General features: G+C 40.3%; 1 protein-coding gene across 4 annotated transcripts; it reads left to right on the forward strand.

Moving 5' to 3' along the window:
* The first annotated feature begins 208 nt into the window (after positions 1-208).
* On the forward strand, positions 209-23175 carry LOC117267816 (autoimmune regulator-like). 4 transcript variants are annotated; one of them, XM_078161738.1, is made up of 16 exons: positions 210-736; positions 4459-4633; positions 5080-5316; positions 6497-6616; positions 6718-6851; positions 7599-7643; positions 7747-7786; positions 11814-11909; positions 12028-12165; positions 12716-12858; positions 12999-13067; positions 13229-13356; positions 18752-18869; positions 18964-19038; positions 19211-19363; positions 19506-23175. In XM_078161738.1, the coding sequence occupies exons 1-16, from the start codon at positions 590-592 to the stop codon at positions 19593-19595; spliced, it is 1908 nt and encodes a 635-aa protein (XP_078017864.1). In that variant the 5' UTR covers positions 210-589; the 3' UTR covers positions 19596-23175. The 4 variants fall into 4 exon arrangements, with proteins under 4 accessions (XP_078017866.1, XP_078017864.1, XP_078017865.1 ...); XM_078161739.1 differs by having other exon boundaries at positions 19220-19363; XM_078161740.1 differs by lacking the exon at positions 11814-11909 and having other exon boundaries at positions 209-736.
* Positions 23176-23697: the final 522 nt, after the last annotated feature.

Here is a 23697-nt window from a genome sequence, read left to right on the forward strand (position 1 = left end):
AACATCCTGGCTGCATCATTTCCTTCTTTCTGGTTTAAGTTTATCAACCTATTTGTGTCTCTACTTTTATTACTTTCAAGTTTTCATCAGGGGTCAAACCTGCACGTGTTGTAACATGTTCCCTGCAGGAGTCACTCTGTGGTAGATGACGCCCCCTGTGGCCACTGACCGGAACTGCGACTTATCAGCTGAAGAAAAAAACTCCTCCAACTTTCACTTTCGAAACGTCGTCAAGACGGGGCAGAGGGTTGTGCTGTGGATAGATCGGCTCTGATCGGACTTGGAGAGACTCCCGCCTGTTTTAATCTGCTTTGTTTTTCTATGTGACACAGTACAGTGAGCTGCTGCGGCATTTTTACTTTAACTGTCTAAACCCTGAACTTTGGAGCAGGACAGTGTGCAGAGGGAGGAACTGCAGCGGAGGGAGGAACTGCAGCGGAGGGAGCCTCCATAAATCACTTTACTCAGTGCCACACTGTGGATGTGACACCTCCTGACCTGTGGAGCAGCTGTGGTCTCTCTGTGGTCTCTCTGTGGTCTCTCTGGTGTGTGTGCAGAGGTTTGGGTGGAGGTGGTTGCAGCCAGGAGCATGACGGAGCCGACGTTCTGGATGGAGAAGGAGCAACTCCTTCAGTTCTTCCGTCGCCATAAAACTAAACTGTCCTGCATGGAGAACCCGCACATCTTCCTCAGCCAGCTCAGAGATCACGACCTGATCCCGGAGGACAGATACCAGGTACGTTAGTGAGGTGTTACGCAGTTGTTGTTGTTGTTGTTGTTGTGGTCTTCTTCCTCACACACCCTCAGATACAATACAATACAAATTTATTTATATAGCAAACAACAGCGTTGACCAAAGTGCTGTTCATCAAATAGCCTATAATATACAAAAGTCAATAAATAAAACACAAGAAAAGAAAACACAAAATAAGACAACAAAAGTCTGCCAGCTCTCATACAGGGGCAGAGAAGGCCGACGGAAACAGATGGGTTTTTAAACGAAACTTAACAACAGGGAGGGTATCTGCCAGTCTAACCTGGAGGGCCAGCTCAGTCCAGAGTTTGGGGGCCACAATTGCAAAGGCTCTGTCTCCCCTCTGCGCTAACCTTGTTCTTGGGACAACAAGAAGTGATCTGGTCAGTGACCGTGATGAAACACATTTTTTCAAAAGACCGGAAAGGTAGGATGGGGCCAGCCCATAATCAAGTCGGGTGGAGACAAATGCGTGAATAACCCTCTCAAAATTATTTAAAGAAAGGACAGGCTTAACCTGTCTCGTGATGGCGGGAACAGCCTGCAGGCTGCAGGAACAAACAGGAACACAGATTTTAATATCTCTGTAACAGAGGCAGACTGGAGATGAAACATGCATCTGGAGTTTTGCCAAGAGTTGTGTCTGCCCGCCATATGTGCATGCATTCCTCGGGAGCGCGCTCAATGTAAACTACCAGGCATTGTAGGGGAGACCGGGTCGGTTGTCACAGTGCTTATTTTGTATTGTTCAACAATGTACAAACAAATGTCAGGTATAAAAGGAACACAACAACAACAACAACAACAACACATGAGAGCTGAAACAAACTGCGCTGAAAGATGAACAAATAATAGGCCAGATAAAGTAAGAATGGAGAGTAGAAAACAACAACAAAAACAGTTCACTTCACATCAGAGGTTTCATCAAATATTTATTTGTAATATTCTAAAAATGTGCAACTTTGTTGTTGTTCAGAAGAGTAAAGCAGCAAAAGCTTTTGAAATCCTTGGTCATATTTTCCAGCAAAAAAATCGTATCTTAAATGCCCCTGAAATGTTTTGCACTTTGCATCAACATCGCACATTATTTATCCTACAAGTCATGACAACAACCCACAAACTGGCAAACTGTGCTGTTACAAGATGTAACCTTTGTCCAGCTTTTCACCTCATTCTTAAAGCAACACCTACTGGACATTTTACGCTTTTCTTTGTTTAGGTTAAAATACTCTTGCACTCCACCCCCATTTTGTAGCAAAAACGCCTAAAATGCCATACCCAAATTAAAATGACTGTAGCTTCTGAACCACTCTGGCTACATGCATGCATGAGGTCTTGCCAGAAAGAAAACTCCCTGAAGTTTCTTGTGAAAGTGTCAGAAACACTCTAGGTGATACAGAGACAGAGTAATGGGCCTCTGAAGTCAGTAAAAAATTAAAGATTTTGCCTAAAATAAAATAAAAATGTATTTCAGGATGAATAACTGTCTGTGGCTTCATCTGAGCAGGTAAATGACACTGTGGGGCTGTAGGCACACTATCAATGAACATTTGTTTCAAATTTGAAGAAGATTGCTCAAAGTATGACCATTCTACAGTGTTTTTTCCATGAAAAGATCCAGGTGGAGCTCCGAAAGAGTCACCAGTACTATCTAAAGTTAGCATTTACGTTATATTATAAAAAACTCAGTCGTCACTGACCCTGGATAACTTTCAAAACTCCGTGGTTGTTTTTGACTGTGCAGGACAGGTTATGCAGGGCTCAACAATAAGGATTGCCCGAGTGCCCGGGGCAAGTAAACCAACCGGTCGGGCATGTAAACTAACAACTCACCTGCCCGATCGGGCAAGTTGCTAAAAATAGTAATAGTTAATAACTACTTGATAAAATAAATGTATTTTCAAACGTGCTCTTCTGCTCTGATGCAGCGGTCTCTCTGCCTGAAGTCACAGGCACAGCTGTGTAACAATGTCCTGCCCACAGCCCCCACTGATATTATTTTGCGCGACGGACGCTTCATATAATAACATAACAACATACTATTTATGGTGTTATGTCATCGTGTCATTTCTGTCTCTACATGGTCACATGTTAACAATTCTCCTCTGCTCTCTGTATCGCACACGGCGGAGTTCTGCCACACACACAGGTGAGCACGCTTGAGCGGCTGGGGCCGCATTTTCCTAACCTGACCCCGAGCCCGGTGCAGTTTGTCAGCTGACAAAGTTATTGTTATGGACACTGTGTAAATAACCAACAGACTGCTGTTACGCACAGACAAACACGCTGCTCGCACAGCAGCGTAGCACGGCACTCATGCTGAGCTTGTGTTGCGTTCAGGCGTTGTCACGTAAATAACAACTTCCAACACTTAAATAGGTCATAGCACAAAACAGCAGCATGTCAAGTGACTTTTTACTTTTATTACATTCAATAAAATTGTATGTTCCTAAATCTTGAGCCACCTCATATGTAAGCTAGACAGACATTTCACCTGCTCATTACTGTACACACATGTACTGTATGTACTTAGCCCTAAAGAGCCCTTCTGGTGCCAGTAGATACATAGAAACATCCCAGAACATGAAACAAAAGTTTCACGCATGTGAAAATTATTTTTCATGCGTGTGCTTCACCTCCGCTGCTACAACTCCATCCTAGGGGAAACACTGCTGTGTGCGTTTTGTGCAACAGGTGGATGTGGTAGTCTACTGGTAGAGTAGAGAGAGAGCTAAGTAGCGTTGAAGTAGAGTAGAGCAGGGCAGAGAGATGGAAGCAAAATATATTAAACCTGGTGTTAATACAGCAGAACTGGAGAAAACTGGTGAAAAATAAATAGAGGTGGGCATGGCTCAAGTAGGGCGCAAAATTATAGACAGAGAATGACTGACAGATTTTTCACTTTAAGCCCTGACACTGTCATTTTTGTGTAGGAATTAAGCTACAATACATGATGTATGTTGTTTTAATTAATAAATACAGTGTGAATAAAGATTACATAACATAAAAATAACTGCAGTCTTTGTTATTTGATAGCCGCTTAAATTAAACAATTTTTATAGGGCAAGTAAAAACTGACACTGAAGTGAAAAAAAACCTTAGCGTTGAACCCTGTTATGTTTAGTTTGCCTCTAATGTAACAGGCTATAACGTTATTTATGACAACACAGCATCCAGTTGCTAATGGCTAATGTTAGCCTACTGTAGCGTAGCCTCTGAAACATTAACGTTATCTTCCTTGTGCGGTTCCACTTACTAGTAACATTAACGCTACTATTTAACGTTAGCACTGTAATCTTATTCTAAAATTTTTAAAACTCTGGGGTTGCGTTTGACTGTCTTGGTTGTAACGTTACACTCACTCTCCTCCTCCGTGTATCTAACGTTACCTTGCCAACGCCTATGTCTATCATAGATGTAATGAGGACGTAATGGAGGAGGGGGGAGTAGGCCTTTGGAGGGAGGTGGAGTTGCAGGAGGAGGGGGGTGGGACTTTGGAGGGAGGTGGAGTTGTGGATGTTCTAAGTGCTGTGTGAAATGCAAGAAAGAGTAGCTTTAAGGCGGAGTGTGAAAAGGCCTTTTTTTGTTTAGGGTTTTGTTTGTGTTGGCGTTGTTAAGAAGATGCTCATTTTTAATGATGCAACATTTGATCAGGCAGACACGACATGTCAGTGCAAATGTTCTCTTTGTGTGTGTGTGTGCAGAAGGTGAGTCGCATGAAGAGTAAGAACAACATAAAAAGAGGCCTTTATGACATTCTGGACTGGCTGGAAAAAGAACAGTCAAAGCGCATCATAGACTTCTGGGACTGTGTCTTCACGGAGACCATCATGAACCAGTACCCCACCCTGCGACTGCTGCACAACAAACTCAAGGACGGTCAGACTCTTTTTTTAATTTTTTTTTTTATGGTCATTAGACTGTTAATGATTGTAAATCTGCTTACTATTGAACTATTATAATTTATATTATATACTAAGACAGGTTTGTTTTTGTAAGATAGATATTTGGTATATATATTTACATGGTTTATAGTTGTGTGACAAAGTTAAATGGTAATAAAAACTATATGTAGAAAAGTCTAAGGTATAAGTTTATCTATAGGAAGTTGTCTCTCCTTTTCCGATGTGTAAATCAAATTAACTATACACTGACAATTTGCTTTTACATTATGCGTTTTATTATTTATAAATATTACTTTTTCCGTCTGTTGGCTTGCTGTATGTTCATGTCTTTTTTTTTTTTATAAATAAGTAAAATAATAAAAAAAAAAAAAAATTACAAATCTTAACATTTTAATCTCTGGGTTTTCATTTAAATCGCAGGGTCTTTCCATTTTTACCAACAACAACCAGAGAGTGATGAAACAGAGGAGTCAAATGAAGGGAAAAGGAAGAAGCTTTCGGCAGATGAGGACGGAGAGAAGATGCAAGAAAACTCAGTAAAGAAGAGAAAACTAAGAAGTAGGAGCGCGTGCAATGAGGAGGAGGAGGAGGAGGAGGAGCAGGCCGGTCCGTCATCTCGACTGACTCCAAGGAAAAAGTCCAAGAAATTATGCTTCTGTAAGTTGACTCCCATTTAGGTTTTACTTTTCTTAACTTACTGGGTCTCATTCATGAAATGTTAGTAAATCTATGAGAAGATTTGCACCTTGGTACTAAAAACCTACTTCAGATTCATGAACGCAATGGGAACGTCAGAAATGATCACAGGCAGGTGTGCATGTTCATGAATACCAATCAATCGTAAATTGACAGCGCACTCCTGCTTGTCAGCAATTAGCATACATCCCGCCCATGAATAGCCAGTGACCACCATATAAGGAGGTGTTAAATACCTTGGACTATGGAGAAAGAGAAAGAAGAAAAAGAAAAACTTTTCCGACGCTGAGACTGAAGTTATTTCGGGTGAAGTGGAGTTAAGGAAAACATTGTATTTTCTTCTGTTGGTAGTGGTGTGACAGGAACAGGTAAATCAAAGGTCTGGCAGGAGGTAACAGGTGCCGTTAACTCCGTGTCTTCTGTTGTAAGAACCATCCAGCAAGTTAAACGAAAATGATCCAACATGAAATTTGATGAAAAAAACCCACAAGTACGCACAAAAAACCCACAGGAAGCCGGTCACAGCTCTCTGCTGCAGATGAGCGCATTGCTTGCATCATTGCAGAAACCTCTGTGTCAGTTTGCCCTCAGCATTGTTTAAACCACTATTAAAACATCTTAATGCAGGCAGTCTGATGTCGGCATTAACCCACCGTTAAGTTTAACAACAAGTCCCTCCAACTCTCTGCTAGATTCTGATTTACCAGCTGCCCACAGCTCTTATTAAACCAAAACTCAATTTGAAATAATGTTTACGTCTCCCACGTCACAGCTCTGATAATTAAATTAAACAAAAATGACATGATGTTGGTTTGTTACTTTATTCATTCAGAGAAAGGTGTTGTCCAGTTTTGCAATATCTTATTTACACGAGCACGACGAGCAGAAAGAAGCAGCTGTAGATCTTGTTAGTATCTACGAAAAGTCCGGAGCTACTAGCATATTGATATATGCAGAAGTACTCGTCGGTTTCCCTCTGCGTACAGTTTACACACAAATTTGTTCTGCTCACATTTGATGAACGAGACCCACTGTGTCTTAATGTTTGCTGCCTTTTAGCGCACTATCACTGTGTAAATTATGTCTTTGTAGTTTCTCATTCGTAACAAAGAAATCAAAGTTCTTTTTTTTTATTCTTCAGCGTCTCCCCTGAAGAAGGGACAGAAGAGTGACATTTGGACCTGGAACATCGACAAGACACAGCTGCCTGTGACCTGTGGACAGAAGGAGGGGACACTGGACAGACAAAGACTAGCTAAAGGTAGGCAAAAGTAAAGCTCAGTGACTGGAGGATTGATTATGAATAACAGCAGATGATTGATGGCTGACATGAACACTTTCCTTATTCTCTGATGGTTTCAGGGGAGAAGTGCATTGTGTTCAAGAAACAGTGGTTTACTCCCAGTGAATTTGAGAGGTTTGCGGGGAAGAAAAGTTTCAAGAACTGGAAGTTGAGCATTCGATGTCAGGGCACCCCACTGGAAAAACTTATAAAGGTTTGTTGAAAAGTGAATTTGAAATACATGTGGAACACGACTGTGTGACACAACTTGCTTTTCTCTAAAGCAGCAGTGTGTAGGATTTAGTGGCTTCAAGTTAGAATCCTTTAGTGTTCATTGTTCAGGCGGTTTTTACTTGGAGCCTTGTCAAATAAATCCAAACCTATATGACTGGACCGTGTGTGACTTTAATTGAAAGGACAGACACAGGAAGTGTCCACGCTCAGCAGTCAGACAGGAGTCAGGTTAATTTCCAGGGCTGGTACCTGCGGTTATTCCACAGGCTAGTTAATAACATGTCGGGCAGGAAATCCAAAGTGTGGGATCATTTTGAGAAGGTGAAGGACGAACCCAAGGTGATATGTAAACTCATCTTCATTGGTCGACTACAAACATGACGTATCATCTGAAACATGGAAGTAGCTACATGCCCATTAGCCCACAGCGTCATTAACATTAAACATGACGGTGCAACATGGTGATCTCCATTGACGAGGACCTGCTCCCTATGTAGATATATACAGCTCATTTGAAGATAAGGAAAACACAATGATTCTTATTTTCAGGTGATTTTACACTAAAGAAAAAATACTTATTATGATATATTCAATCTTTGCTAATATACCCCCCTAAATCCTACACACTGGACCTTTAACGTTGGTCATGTTAGCATGCCTTGTTGGATATCTTTACAGACAGGTTGTTGTGGAAATATTATTTTCTGTTTTTCGAATTTCACTGCAGGAAGGTCACTTGAAGGCAGCAAAGTACAAAGGAGGGTGTAAAAAGGTAAGAACAAGAACTGATGAAAATACATTCAAACTTTGTGGTGTATCTTCTTGTTATTGGTGCTGCTGATCTGAGCCGTATCCATTTTATATCTCTTTGCTAGGCCAAGAGGTCACTGGTGCTGGATGATCATTCCATAACAGGTCAGTGGTGGTTGAAGGACCTTAAAGCGTACTTAGGCCCAATCCCAATACCCCCCCTTGTCCACTACCCCTTAGCCCTTGGCCTTACCCCTAGCCATTTCCCAGTATCCCTTGGCCCTCGAAATGAAACAACAAGGGGTAGGGGTTGAAATCCTTCCCTAGGAATTGGGACACCACTCACTACGTCACTGCATCTGTTACGTTCACACATATGTAACTATTTTAAACAGGAAGCTGCGAGCCATCTACATTTCCAACCAGCATCTACAATGGAGTCTCCAGTTGAGCTCATCCAAACTATCGTGTTTACATTATTCATCATGCTTCATTTGACTTCTGCTATCTATCTAGCTAGCTAACATTACGAGGCAGCATAGTTATACTAGCTGGCGTGTTATCGTAATGTGAAAAATCCGACAATTTTGCAGAACAGGACAGATGACAGACGCCAGATAGCGCGAGCTAGCTAGCCAACAAGCAACCTGACGACAGTAATGTTAGCTATGTATGGACTTTTCTCCCCGTCTCTTGCTTGGTGGTAGCCATGGCGACGTCGACCCCTTGCTGGCAAGTCAGCATCTGAAATCCCTCGCTCCGAAGGGCTAGTTTCATACCCACTACTCCTCGTTATGCCCCCTACACGCAAAAAGGAATTGGGACACCACTACCCCTCGCGGGAACGTACAAATGTAGGGGTAGGGCTAAGGGGGGGTACTGGGACAGGCCCTTAAAAGTAAAAGTACAGATGTCTTACCAGGATATGACTCTAGCAGTAGTTAAAGTCACTTATTAGAATACCGTTAAACTTTCATTACTAGCCCGGGCTATTATTTACTTAAAGCACAAGCCTCTAATTGAGACAGGCCTTTATTTGTCAAAATGTGTAGCCACACCGGGCTACTGAAAGGGACGAGATGTTTAATTTGGACCAGGCTTTTAATTGAAGTTGCTGAAAGTAAAAGTACAAGTAAATGCTGTTAATAAAAAAGCAAGTGCTCAGAATTCTGAGGATCATCAAGTTTATTTCTGAGCCTGTACACCACCTTACAAATGGAGTGTACACTACACTTGAAGAAAAACAAGGTCTTCTTAAAAACATTTAGCATTTAAAAGCATTTAAAGAAAACTTTTGACTATCCAGGGCTGACACACTACAGTCACAAACCTTTATCTCCTTGAATCATTACTCGCCCTCTCTCTTGTGGGACGCCATTTTCTGCTTTAATCGTGAAGCCGATCTCATTGAGTGGAAATTAGTCGCTAGCAGAGTTGGGTATAACGTGTTACAAAGTAACGCGTTAGAGTACTTTGATTACTTTTTGCAGTAACGAGTAACCTAACACGTTAGTTTGCTGTTTGAGTAATCAAATACTTAAGTACATTTTCAAACAAGACATCAGTTACTTCCATTACTTTGAGAACGCTGGTCCTTCAGCTCCGAAACAGCAACGACTGTCGTTTGGTTCTAATAACGGAGATAACGTTAAACCTATCAGTCTGAAAGAAGCCACGGAGCTTGTGGCTCGCTACGTGGTCGGAGAAATGCTGCCGTTGTCTACGGTGGAGTCTAAATAGGTGGAGGAGGACTCGCTGACAGACATATTTCAGACTCAGGACTTGCATTATGCCTGGTACACGCTACACGCTGGTACTCACCAATTATCCCCGGTTATCTTTCACGGCGTGTGTGATGTCATCGGGTTATTCTTGTCCTATTTTTATTACTTTCACTATTATTTCAGTCACTGTGTCTGTTCATGTGCCAGCCGACATGTTGTTGTAGTCACCTAAAAGCGTCAGCAGATGGCAGGAGCTACATTTGAAGCGCCATACGTAAACTGTCAAGCTACTGTATCTTCCACAGGAAGTTCTGACAAATGTTTCAGAATAAAAGCCTATTTAGAGAATGGAGGGATTCTCTCAGCTGAGGTTATAAGGGGCTTTTAATTTGAAACAAGTGTTGAGTTTGAAATGACGGTGCGATATGTTAACTTTATAAAGACAATGGAGCGGATAAAAACAATCAGATTACAATACCTAATTATGTATTATACAGAGCTGACAGATGTACCAGAGGTGGTGGTGGGGCAACATATGTTATGTCAAACTTACAGTCTGAACTGATAGTTCCTCATGTAGAGCCTGAACATTTTGAGAGTCTTTTTGTAAATGTTATACTCCATGAGAATAAATATCTTACAATTGGAAATATATACAGACCCCCATCTGCACCCGTTGAGTCTTATAGTTGCTTGAACTCTACCATTAATTCCATTGTTTGTAATAATGAAATTATTATTCTCGGTGATTTTAATAAAAACTGGTCAGATAGGTCCTCTCTCAAAGATAAATCAGTTTTTTTCTAATTTAAATCTAACACAACTAATTAATGAACCCACTAGAATCACTCCCACCTCTCAGTCTTTGCTTGATTGGATACTTGTATCTCATCCAAACAGAATTACAAACGCTGGTGTATTGTCTGAATGTCTTAGTGATCATTCAGCAGTTTACTGTGTTTGGAAGATAAAAATTCCAAGATCATCACCTAAATTGGTGAATATTAGACAGTACAAGAAAATGGACCAGACAAGTTGATTCACAATTTAACTCAGATAGATTTCAGTTAATACCCGATGTTCAAAGTGCTTGGGATTTTTTTCTTTCTGAATTTACCGAAGTTGTTGATAAACATGCCCCTTGGAAACAGTCAAAAGTCAAGGGTAATCATTTGCCCTGGATCACCTCTGAACTAATACACCTCTTCAGGCAAAGGGATAAAGCATGGGCAAAATTTCAGGCAACAAGGACACATACTGATTGGGAAGCATATAGGCAACTAAGAAATATCAGCAAAACTCAAGTTCGGAATGCAAAGTCTAATTATTTTAAAGATTGTCTAAGTAATAGTTTTAAAAATCCCAAACAATTTTGGAAAAATATCAAAAATATATTACTTACATCTAATAAATGTTCCGTCAGTCAATTAAAAATTGCTGATAGAATAATAAATGAACCTTTATCTATTACTTATGCTTTTAATCAGCATTTTTCCTCTGTGTGCTCTAATTTAATTCCTAATACTGCTCATATTACCTCACATACCATATCACAAAGTTCTTTTAATTTTCATGTAATATCTCCTAATGATGTCCGTAAGGCTATTTGTGATTTAAAAGAGAGCAGTGGTCCTGGGCTTGATGGGACTGAATCTAAATTCATCAAACTAGCATGTCATATTCTCATTTATCCTTTGGCTGACCTTTTTAACCTGTCTTTGTCCACATGTGAAATACCTGTTATTTGGAAATCAGTAGGCATTACACCTCTCCTTAAGAGCGGTGATTGACTTGATCCCAACAATTACAGACCCATCTCAATTGTGCGTTCCATTGCCAAAGTATTTGAAAAAATAATTCACAATCAATTATCACGGTATCTTAATGATAATAATTTACTCTCTCAGTATCAATTTGGTTTTAGACCTAACCACTCCACAACTACTGCTGTCTTGAAATTCACTAATGACGTTTTTCCTGCATCTGATCATGGTAATCTTACAGGAGCCATATTTATTGATTTAACCAAAGCCTTTGATATGGTTGACCATTATTTACTTTTAGACAAGCTTCAGGCTGTTGGTCTTTCACAGCATGCGCTGATGTGGTTTAATTCATATTTGCACAATCGAAAACAATGTGTTGTATTGAGAGGGTGCAGATCAAATATGCTTACTCAACAAAATGGAGTACCTCAAGGTTCCACCTTAGGACCCCTCCTCTTCTCAACATTTATAAATGATCTCCCTCTTATTTTTTCCAAATGCCATACACAGCTTTATGCGGATGATACAATTATATACACATCAAAGCCCTCTGTCTTATCAATTCAAGAAGCTCTACAATGTGATTTTGATGTTTTACAAACCTGGTTGTTAGCTAACAAACTATTATTAAATTTCACCGGTTTCAATTTATTTTTAAATGCATTAATTTTGATTATCCTTATTGTTTGAAACAATTCATAGTGTCTAATGAAGAAGAAGATGAAGACAAGGACAGCGACCATGACAAGGAAGACCAGGTTTCATCAAGCGGCAAAGAAAGTTCCACAGATGACACAGGTGGTGGTTTTTACAAAGTGATATTCAGGCTTAAAACACATTTATGCTCATAATAGAAATAACTGAAGATATGTATCCTGTCCTCATGTTAGTCATACTTTAAACATGTCCATTACAGATGACAAAAGACAGACGGAGGAACGGCCTCAGCAGCAGCCACAAACCAGTACAACAAGACATGACCGTGGCAGGAAGGAGTTCAGTGTTACATGTGGAGCTTTATCTGCGACATTACACAGAAATCGGTTTGCATCAGGTAACTGTCTCCCACTGTACACAAAGTTGTGAAATACGCTCACTGGCCACTTTATTAGGTACACCTCGCTCGTACCAGGTTGGACCTCCTTTTTAATTCTTGGTGTCACAGATTCAACAAGGTGCTGGAAACATTCCTCAGGGATTTTGGTCCATATTGACATGATGACATCACACAGTTGCTGCAGATTTGTCGGCTGCACATCCATGATGAGAATCTCCCGTTCCAGCACATCCCAAAGGTGCTCTATTGGACTGAGATCTGGTGACTGTGGAGGCCATTGGAGTACAGTGAACTCATTGTCATGTTTGAGATGATGTGAGCTTTGTGACATGGTGCGTTATCCTGCTGGAAGTAGCCATCAGAAGATGGGTACACTGTGGTCATAAAGGGATGGTGATTGGCTGAATAGCGCAGCAGTTGAACATGTGCACCTCATAAAGTGGCCAGTGAGTGTATGTGTATCTGCACAACCTGTTTATTGTGTGGGTGTGTCACTCTAGTGATAAGGTGTAATGAAATGTGTCCTAACCAGCTGACTCACCACCAGGGACTTGTGGGAAGAGTCTTCGTACTGAGACGAGCTGGATGACTCCGGAGGAGTTTGTGAAGGAGGCGTCATGTCCAGATGCAGATGCCACCTGGAGGAAGGACATCCTGTATGAAGGGGAACCACTCAGTGTCCTCATAGAGGTGACCATGATCAGGGTGATGTGTTATTGTAAAGTGTGTGTCTCTGTGTTTCTGACAGAAGCACAGGATTGTACAGAGCCTAAAAGACCTAAACTACAGCTTGAAACAAAGAGGAAGACACTGTTGATTTGTCTTTTCAGGCAGACATCTTGAAGATCCACTCACTGCTGTGTAAATGCGGACTGTGCAAACCAGATAGTCAAGACCTGGTGAGTTTGTTGATCAGTCAGTTTCAGACAAGCAGCATTTCCTCATTCCACACTCATCTTTGTTCTGCATAAACAATGTGATGGCCATTGCTGATTTCTCTCAGATGCAGGGTGTAATTGTGCTGTGTGTAAACGGAGTTGCTGTTGTGTCTTTTTGGCAGGATAATCAGAAAAACGACGATGAGTGTTGCGTCTGTAAAGGTGCAGGAGTGTTGGTGGAGTGTGACCACTGCCCTCGCTCCTTCCACCAGAGATGTCACCTGCCTCATGTGGAGGACAACATTTTAGGGTGAGCTTTGATCAGAAACAGAAAACAACCAAAACATGAAACATTTTTATGTGATCTCAGTTGTTTCTTTTTTTTTTTTTAGCTTTAAGCATTTTATTGAGACTGAAAGAGATAGAGGTAGACCAGTGGGATTTTATATTTATACTAGATTTATATTAGATTTTTTATTTATACTCATGTGGCAGACCCTACGCCGTAGCATACAAATGTGACCTTCGCCATTGTGAGCGTTTATACTTGTGCGGTGGTGTGTCTGTGTTACTCTGCAGTTACACCTCTAAAACACTAGTCAGCGGTGGAGGTTTCTGTGAAGTACTGTAAAGTTTAGTTGATTCAAAACACACATTAAACACACATTAAACATGGCTTAATAGAGACAGTTTCAAACACAAGTACACAAATCAGCTTCACTATAACTGGCAGCATTCACAGACAAACACTTGTCTTTATCTGGACACATTTTCCCCACAAATACAACATGCTAACGTTATTAGCACAAGCCTATGGCATTTTACATTGTATAAATTAGCCTAGTGGCTAGCAGACTTCTCTCTACTCATATAAAACCAGAGACAACAGCAACATTTAACAAAGGTAACGGCACATAATTTGGCTCCATTACAACTCACAAGGTTCACTGACAAAACAACTGTCTTATACTAAACACGTTTTCCAAACAAATACAACATGCTAATGTTACTTGCACAAGCCTACGGCGTTTTACATTGTATAAATTAGCCTAGCGACGAGCGGAGATTTCCTCTTAACAGACTTAAAATGTTATCTGTGAAATTAAAGTAAATAAAATATTTGTTTCCACTGAGGGAAATGGTGTCAGCTTACAGAAATAGACAGGAGGTCTGCGTCGCTACATTTCTGGGGAGGTGCGTGTCAGGCTATGGCTTAAGGTACGCCGTTGGTTCAACGCAGAAGTATAGATTCCGCCTTAAACTCAAGGAATGGCTGATTAGAATTTGTTGGTCAGAGGTCAAGGTCACTGCTGCTGGACCAAAAATCCTCAGGTAAACACGGTAGCTATATCATTGTGATAAGGTGATATGTAAATATTGTGCTTCCAGCTTGTATCGCTGCCCCCAAACGGGCAAAAATCACTTAATCCATGTTCAAGCTCTGATTTATTCCATCTTAATAATTAATGTTTTTCTCATTAAAAATGCAGGTAGCAGTAGCTGCAGTGGATATACTCCTATGCTGTTGGGAAACTTCCTATTAAACTCTCCAACTTTCATAAGCAAACTCCTCTATGTTGGTCTCTTCTTTATAAGCACAAGTATTCTCCTCACAAATGTGTTTATGGAGCAGAGCCAATATACGTATAGAAATGAGTCCATTTTCTTTGAACATTGGTTTAACAGCAACATTCTGCTTGTGACGCAACTATTTGACAACTTTTGTATTCACGTAGTGATTTCAAAGACATAGTATTCCTGTCTCCCAACGTGAGTAACACTGTAGTAAATGCACTGCTAACTGGCATCATATTAATCAGACATTCACTTATTCCAAGAACAGTACTGCTAAATATAATTGGACAGGTCAGACTCTTGATGGTGAGACATGTAGTCCTGTATTCACTCTTCCTTCCTGCCCAACAAAACCAAAGAGCTGCTTTTTGGGGTTATAGATAGATATTATCCAGAGAATTCTGTTATTTATAAATACATCCCTGATATAACTGACAAATGCACCTTCAAGGTAAACTTTATTATCCCACAAGTGGGAAATTCATCATGGTCACCATTACATATTCCATTGTTATACAGCCTACTTTATAGCATTAAAAACAATAAATACAAAACATTAGAAAAGAAAAACAGGGACAAGACAGACAAAACAGTAAGAACATTGGGGAAACATGACAAGCATGTATGAATAAATAAAATAGTGGGATGCTCATATATATGCTCATAGTTTAAAGTGCTTAGGAATTTTTAAATCTATTGTTGTGCAGTCTAATTGCTGTAGGCACAAAAGACTTGCTATACCTTGTGGTCCTAATTTTCCTCTGCAGGATTCTGCCACTTAACCTGCTACTTCTTAAAAACCTCAGATGAAGAGGGTGGGTTAAGTCATTTAGAATTTGTTCTGTCTTTTTTAGACTGAGGTCGTTGTACAGTTGAGCTACAGATACCTGATCAACTCCAGTGATCCTACTGGCTGTTTTGACTATTCGTTGCAGTTTCTTCTGATCCTGAATATACATGTTTCCAAAGGCACACAGAAGGCCAAAGGATAAGACACTCTGCAAGAGAGCTTTGTAAAACATCTGAAGAATACAGCTATCTATTCTAAAATGATTGCGTTTCCTTAAAAAAAACATCCTCTTCTGCAACTTTTTGGTCTTATTTTGTGCACATTCACTGAATGTCAGTTTGTTGTCAATTTCAACACCCAAATATGTGTATGTTGAAACCCGCTGTACCACTACACCATTGATATTTGAGGGTGGAACTATAATTCCCTTTTTATTAAAATCTATGACCATCTCTTTTGTTTTCTTCGCATTAACCACAAGGAAATTATCTGTACACCATTTAATAGAACCCTGCATCTCCCTCTCAAAACCCTCTAGGGATGCAGTGTCAGACTTTAAAAACCCCACTAATGCTGTATCATCAGCATATTTAAAATAAGTGTGGTCTGGGAACGTTGCTTGGCAGTTATTAGTGTCTAAGGTGTATAGAATAGGGGACAGAACGCACCCTTGTGGTGCCTCCATGTTTGTGGCTTTTAATAATGAGACACATGAATTGAATTTGACTTGTTGACTGCGGTTAGTCAAAAAGTCATAAATCCACAAAACTAATCTTGGATTTACCCCGAGGTTTACCAATTTTTTTACCATCAGGTGGGGTTGGATTGTGTTGAAGGCACTGCTGAAGTCTATGAACACAACCTTGACAAGACTCTTTGCCTGTTCAAGGTGCTCATATATGTTGTTTGTCAAGGTCAGCAGTGCATCTTCAACCCCTCTCTCTGCACGATATGCAGATTGGTTTGGGTCTAGAAATGGTGTGACCTCACATAAAAGCTGTTTCAGAATTATTTTTTCAAAACATTTCATTACTGTAGATGTTAGGGCAACAGGGTGCAGGTCGTTAAGTTCCTTAGGTTTATTGTTTTTAGGTACGGGCACAGTCAGAGATTTTTTCCATAGACAAGGAACTACACGAGTGTCTAATGACAGCTGGAACAGCCTTTGAAAGGGCTGTGCCAACTGATCTGCACACACCTTTAATGTCCTGCTGCTAATACCATCAGGCCCACTAGCTTTACGGGGATTCACGTCTGAAGTAAGATTTAACATCGTCTATAGAAATGTCAGTGTCCACACACTTCATACCACTGATTTCTTTATAAACCAAGTCCTGTTCAGCTGTAAAATCATGTATATCAAATCTACAACAAAAATCATTCAGGTCATTGGCCATTTCAAGTTCATTATCCACTGCCATGAGATGTTTCTTAGGCTTGTATCCTGTGATTGCCTGAACCCCCTGCCATGCTCTCCTAGCATCGTTTCTAAAAAAGTTCTCTAATTTACGTTTATATACTGCTTTACAGTCCCTGATCATCCTTTTTATGTTTTTCTGCAGTGTCCTTTTCTCTTCTTTATTTCCTCCCAATTTGAACAGTCACTTTTTTTGGTTAAGAAGTTGTTTTAGTTCCAAAGTTACCTAGGGCTTGTTGCTGGAAAACATCTTAACAGTCTTTTTGGGAATGATTGTGTCCTCACAGAATGTTATGTACCCCGATATAGCAAGCGCCGCGTCATTGACGTTTTCGGTCCCGTCGGTCACCACATTCCAGTCCGTGCGCTGCAGGCAATCTCGCAGTGTCTCGGTAGCGGCAGCAATCCAGCTCTTAACCTCCACCTTTTTGGCTTTCTCACGCCGCAGCCGGGACACATAGGAGGGCATCAGTTTAATCATGTTGTGATCTGAGTTCCCTAAACCGGGCAGTGCTTTAGAACAGAAGGCATCCTGGATATTTCCATAGCACTGGTCGAGGCAGGCTGTGTTGCGAGTGGGACAGGTGACATATTGCTGATATGTGGGTAGGTGCTCCTTTAGGCTGCATAAATTGAAGTCTCCCATCACAAAGTTAGCTGTGACGATCTTCTGGACTGATTTACAGTTGGGTCTCCAATGACATTTTGGCAAAAACATTTCACTCGAAGAACCTGATTTCTTAATAATACTCCAAAATTCAAATTTACAATATATACAAGAATATATAAGTAATTTATTTGTTTTATTATCTTAGCTTAATTTTATCATCATAAAACAAAATCTTTAAAGGGGAACTAATGTTTTTTTCAACCTGGGCCCTATTTTCCGATCTACTTTTGTCTAAATGAGTGATAGCATGTTCAATATGAGACATTTCTCCAGTACGAAGCTAGGGCTGACCTGCCTGCAGCCCGTGAACGCGCGCTATATTAAATAATAGGGCACTCAGACAGCGTCAAGCAATGTCAAAATACGTCCACTAAAAGTGCATTTTTTTCACACAGGTAGGCTCGGATTGTTAGTGTAATTATCTGACAACATAACGGAAAGGACAAATGAACGTCTCTGTTTACCTTTAGCTGGATTCAGACATGTTCCTCTGCCTGTTGCTGCTCCCTCTCTCTCCTCGTCCGCTCTTCAGTTTCAATGAGCTCTGCTCCGTCTACGTCTGTGTACTCCGTGTTCAAATAAATACGGGCGCTCATCAAATTCAAATGGCTCATCCAGATCCAGTTGGTCAAAATCGGGTAAAAATTCAGCCATGACTACTCCAAACAGAGTAACTCCTCGCGTTTGTAAGGTCACTCCAGCAGTAACTTCCTGCTACAACTCGAATCTCGCGAGACGTTTTCAGAGCCAGACTTTCACTCTCTGTTTTGACTTGCCACAACAAATATGTCCAAATTTTTACCCAATTTTGACCAACTGGATCTGGATGAGCCATTTGAATTTGATGAGCGCCCGTATTTATTTGAACACGGATGTACACAGATGCAGAGCTCATTGAAATTGAAGAGCGGACGAGGAGAGAGAGGGAGCAGCAACATGTTCCACCTGTCCTGTGTCAGTGGGATTGATGTGGTTGAAATGAAACAAAAATTAAGAGCATCTATATTCTTCTGTTCAGGACTGATAATTTTCAGATGTTTTATATGTATGTATGAATATATTTTTATTTTTATTTATTTTATTTATTTAATTTTATTTATTTAAAAGGGACAATGTACAGCTCAAACATAAATGTCACCATTTGATGCACCGTACCAGATTATAGCTTCAAGCTAATTCGCGTCTGTAGTCCACATATTTTGTGTGTGTGTGTGTGTGTGTGTGTGTGTGTGTGTGTGTGTGTGTGTGAGCAGGGACGACAGACCATGGATGTGCACATTCTGTGTATTCAGAACCTCTCAGTCGTGGCTTTACCCAGATCAGCAGAAGAAGGAAGAAGTCATGTCTCGCCAGATATCCCAACGCATGCTGGTGAGCACGCCGTCTGACTCTGTGCCCTCACATCGTAACGCCTGCCTCTCTGACACACCGCCGCCTCTCACCTCCTCTTCTCTTACATCAACAGCAGTGCCAGTATCTCCTCCTGTATCTGTGCAGTGCTGATGAGGAACAAATATTTGCCACCAACCCATGCCTCTACGTGAGTCTCTGTCTTGCTCCTCTCATGCACCTGTTTACTGTCTTCATATTTGTGGGAAATAATACAGATAAAGAGGAATGACGCTGTCCTCAGGTGCTTATGATGGTCTGAAGCTCGTGTAAACACACAAAGTTGTTGCAGAGTGTTGAGTATTTCATTCATTTCTGCTCAGCACCCACAGTTGCAAGATTACTCCACTGTGATCAAGACTCCCATGTGGCTCGGTAAAGTTGCAGACAAACTCCAGGAGCAACTCTACCAGACGGTTGGAGAGTTTGTGTCCGATGTTCAGCTCATTTTCACCAACTGTGCCACGTACAACCGAGTAAGTAACAAGAGAGAACCTCACACAATCTCACTTCAAAAGGTCCGAACTATCCCTTTAAAAAAAGGAGGTTTTCATCAACAGTTAAGTACATGTTTTAAGTATGTGTTTTAGTGACATGGACTGTTGTGTTCTTTTGCAGGACAACGCTGAATTCCTTGCCAAGGGCAACGGACTGAAGAAGTTATTCGATGGAGAATTTAAAAGTGTGTTCAACATCAGTGATAACTGATGACGGGTAAATGGTGTTTAGTTTTCATATTCAGTAGCTTCTGGGAAAAGGTTAAAACATTTAAATAGCCCTGTGGTATATGTCTTTCTGATTGATGCCTCTGCTGCAGTCACAGTATTTCAGAATAATAATCAATAAGAGGTAAAGGTACTTTAACTGGAATTAAGTCAGACAGAAATGATCCAGTTTAACTTGAGGTCTTTTTGTGGTAAGGATACCTGCAGTGACAGAGCTGTTAGTGGCCGAGTTGCATTGTGGGTAATGTAGCCGCCAGGTTTTTCATGGATGCAAATTGTCGCTGGAATAATAATATTAGGACAATATCTGTTGTTCTGATTTTGATCCAGTGTTACAGGAGTGTACTTTTTACAAATAATGTAGTTTGATTAAAGTGAGTGTCACTACCAGGGCTGGGTTAAAATTATCGATTCATCTCATCTAAATTGATCGTCATTTGAATGACACTATATCGATTCATAAAATCCTAAATTGATCTTTTAATATATATGTTTCCCCACAGATGTGTGAAGCTTTAACCACGTTAATCTCGCAGATAGTAAACGAGCCGCGGCGCTTAATTATTAATGATCAAAGTCTTGAGAAGCTCTGAAGTTACCAGCTCCTTTATCTGTAACTGTTTGCTCACTTTTTTAGTTTTGGTCTGTTCCACTTTTAAAGGCTTTAACCGCCTGGGAAACGTGAGGTCGGATTCTGGGCGCTACTTTTGTGCCTTTTTTGTGCCAGCTTTCAAGAGCACAGCGGCAGGTTGCGTCAACCTTAACAATCATATCCTGTTCACCTGAAATCCTGAGTGCAGAGCTGATCTTTCTTCCAGGAGCTGTTTATAAGTGTGTAGGCCTGTTGTCTATGGGACAGATGTAAAGCTCTGGGTAGCCCTGCACTAACATGATCAACTTCATATTTATCACAGGCTGATATGTACGGATGAAGGGAAAGATACTGTATGTGAAGCTGTGATTGGTTGTTCCTCGTCACATGTCATGTGGTACATGCTGCTGTGTTCCTAAAGTTGAACGCTGTTTATCCTAGGGCACAAAAATGCACGCTGCTTGAGCACACCTGCCGCGCTTCTATATTGAAAACAATGATTTTTAAGGTGCAAAAGGGTTGTGTACAGCATTTTAGATTGGTTTCCAGTGAAATTTGAGTTTGTATTATGACTTAATATTGCTGTTGCTGCTCTAGAAACATTTAGTTATAAAATATTCAGTTTTAATCCTGTTCTGAATTTATTCCCTTTTTTCAAATAATTCCTTGTAAAAGTTACACTATTAGTTCTCTGAGAATCTCTTTCACATATTAGCAAAAACTGGTATTGTAACTGAAATATCCCCAATACAGTCAATATTGAATAGAATAAAATCAAATCGGAAATCGAATTGAATCGGGACCTTGTGAATCTAAATGGAATCTATTCAGGAAATCAGTGGCGATACTCAGCCCTAGTCACTACAGTACTTGTGAACAGTGAACTTATCATTTTGGGATGATCCTCAGCACATGATGAGATTTCAGAACAGCTGAAACTGCTTATAGTGATCACGGGTCATATTCATCACTATAAACAGATGATTATTATGATTATTTTCCTTATTTCTCACACAGATTACCATCTCATTGACATGTGCAGTCTATATTTATTACATGAATAGAAAAGGTTTAAAGGGCCAGTGTGTAAAATGGGTTGAAAACAGTGACATGTAGCGCTAAGATTCTAGATTGCAGTGCTCACTCGTTCGCCTGTGCTCACCCCTCCCGTCGGCAAAGTTACGGTGGCCTCCGAGGATAACAAAAGTGGATTCACCGCACACAGGGCTGAATTGCTTCTTATTTTATTAATCAGTCTACAAAACAACTCGTTACGCTTCATCGGGTTTGTTACACAGTCCACAGCACAGGTGATTTGAAATAGGCTGCAGCTGTACTGAATCCAATCAGCAGGGTACACAGGAGTAACGTTACTGCTATCCTGTTGTCTGTTATGCCTTCGACATAAGACTAAAATTTTCACAAGTGTTTTACAATAATTGCTCTACCTGGAGATGATGTAACGTTATGAACTCTCCTCCTCACTCCCTACTTGTCGAGTCTGTATACGTTTACTACGTGCTGACAAATAGTAGCATTTATTTTAGTAGTTTACCTGTCCAGCAGAAAACATGCCACTTCAGCGTCAGATTGAAGCCCTTTGTCCTTCATGAACCCCCTCCATCGCTGAAAAACATCACCGGTGTTTAATCTCTGCCGCTGCTTGTCCCGTTTTCTTTGCCCCTCTTTGCGTCTTCTTTTCCTCGCAGATGACGGTTCGGGTTCATTCTCTCCTGTTGCGTGGTAAGTGTGGTCCATTCGCAAACTTTATATCTAAAAAAACTTTTCACTACTCTCTATCGACGAACTACTAACACTCTGCTGTTTCCTCCTCCTTCTTCCTTCCTTCCATTGTCTTCTTCGTTGGTTTATTTATAAACTCTGGCTGGCTGGATTGTCCACTCGGGCTGCCGTACATACATGGCGGCGCAAGATGGCGACCTCTCTAAAGCAAGGCCCTTGCTATATATATATATATATATAATATATATATATATATGTATAAAAGCATAATTATAAGGCTACAAAAACCAAACGAATTTTATTTTATAGCGATTATACACTTATATAAACATATTAATGAGTAGAATATTCAGATTCAGATTCAGATTTGACAATAAACCATGCCAAATATTACACACTGGCCCTTTAAAATACAGCACAACTGTTTCATTCCATGACCGGGCATTATCACATGACGAGGTCGGCTTTAATCGCAGGTGCTTCCCTGTATGCATTCATTTTCTGTCTCCATGACTAGCAGCTGTAAAATGACTTTCTTTTATCTGTCATGATTTCAATGTGCACACAGCACCAGCCTCAGGTGGTCAGTAAAGTAAAATAATAGTAATACATTTACTGTAGGTTTAAATTAATTCTCTAGAAGTTCTCATGTATGTGGATGTGGACGACTTGATTACTGTTAGCAAATTATTTAACAGCGTTTGTAAAGGAACGATTGTGTCCCAAGCTTTTTGAGGTAGATCACTAATTGTGATCTTTTTATCACAGTATAATTCTACTGCAGTGCATTTTGTTTACTCCTAAAGGGTGCAATATAGTCAGTGCCTTTCTTTACTGATGTAATAAACATTTTTAATATTTCTATGTCTTTATTAAACAGGAGTTTGTACAATGGAGACAAACTATTTTATATTAGTACTTTAAAGTTAAGTAAAAATTAATTTTCTGTGTGTTGCGTCAAACCTTCTTTTTACTGACATGTTTCATCTGATGTTGCACCACATGTGAGGAGAGTGTCAAGATGTATGTATTATGACAAAAGTCAGTATTTGACTTTGTATTTGTCTGAAACGTTCATCATGCAAATGATCAAACAGGATTTTCATGTCATTCCACAGTATTTCAGGTATGAATCATTTGCACTCTCTGTGTGTGTGTGTGTGTGTCTCACTCTTCTGATCTGTAGCTGGTGGATGTTTGTTTTTAAAATAAAATATTTATGTACATCTTTAAAGACGTCTCATTTTGATAAACCTGCCTCTTTAAGGTTAAATCTGTGTTCCAAATGTAAACAGAAGGCTGTCACCATCTTTTACACAGCAGGTAAATAAAACCTATACTTCTAATTATGGAGGGATTACTGAACAGGCCTAGCGGCACAAGCACGTGGGCCCAAAGTGTCAGTAGGCCTCTAAAAATGGAATATATTACTCATTACTCTTTTCAGTAATTCACTACGCTACTCGTTAAATTACTTTAACATAACACTCCATAAAATTAGTACCTGCATATCTCCCCAAAATTCAGATGTGTGCCCCTGTGTGAATGTCAGGGTGATCAGCGTTAAGTGTAACTAATGCTACATAGCTTCTATTTACCTTTACCTTTCTGTTGCCTGTGACCGGTATTTTCCCAGGGCTGTGCCCCAAAGATGGAGAGTCACTCATGGAGCAACATATCCAACCACAAGCTTCATCACTTCTTTGCAGCTGCAGCTGTACACAATTAAAATCCACTTTTGGTTGTTTAG

The sequence above is a fragment of the Epinephelus lanceolatus genome, chromosome 18 (genome assembly GCF_041903045.1).
Source record: "Epinephelus lanceolatus isolate andai-2023 chromosome 18, ASM4190304v1, whole genome shotgun sequence".
Classification (NCBI taxonomy): Eukaryota; Metazoa; Chordata; class Actinopteri; order Perciformes; family Serranidae; genus Epinephelus; species Epinephelus lanceolatus.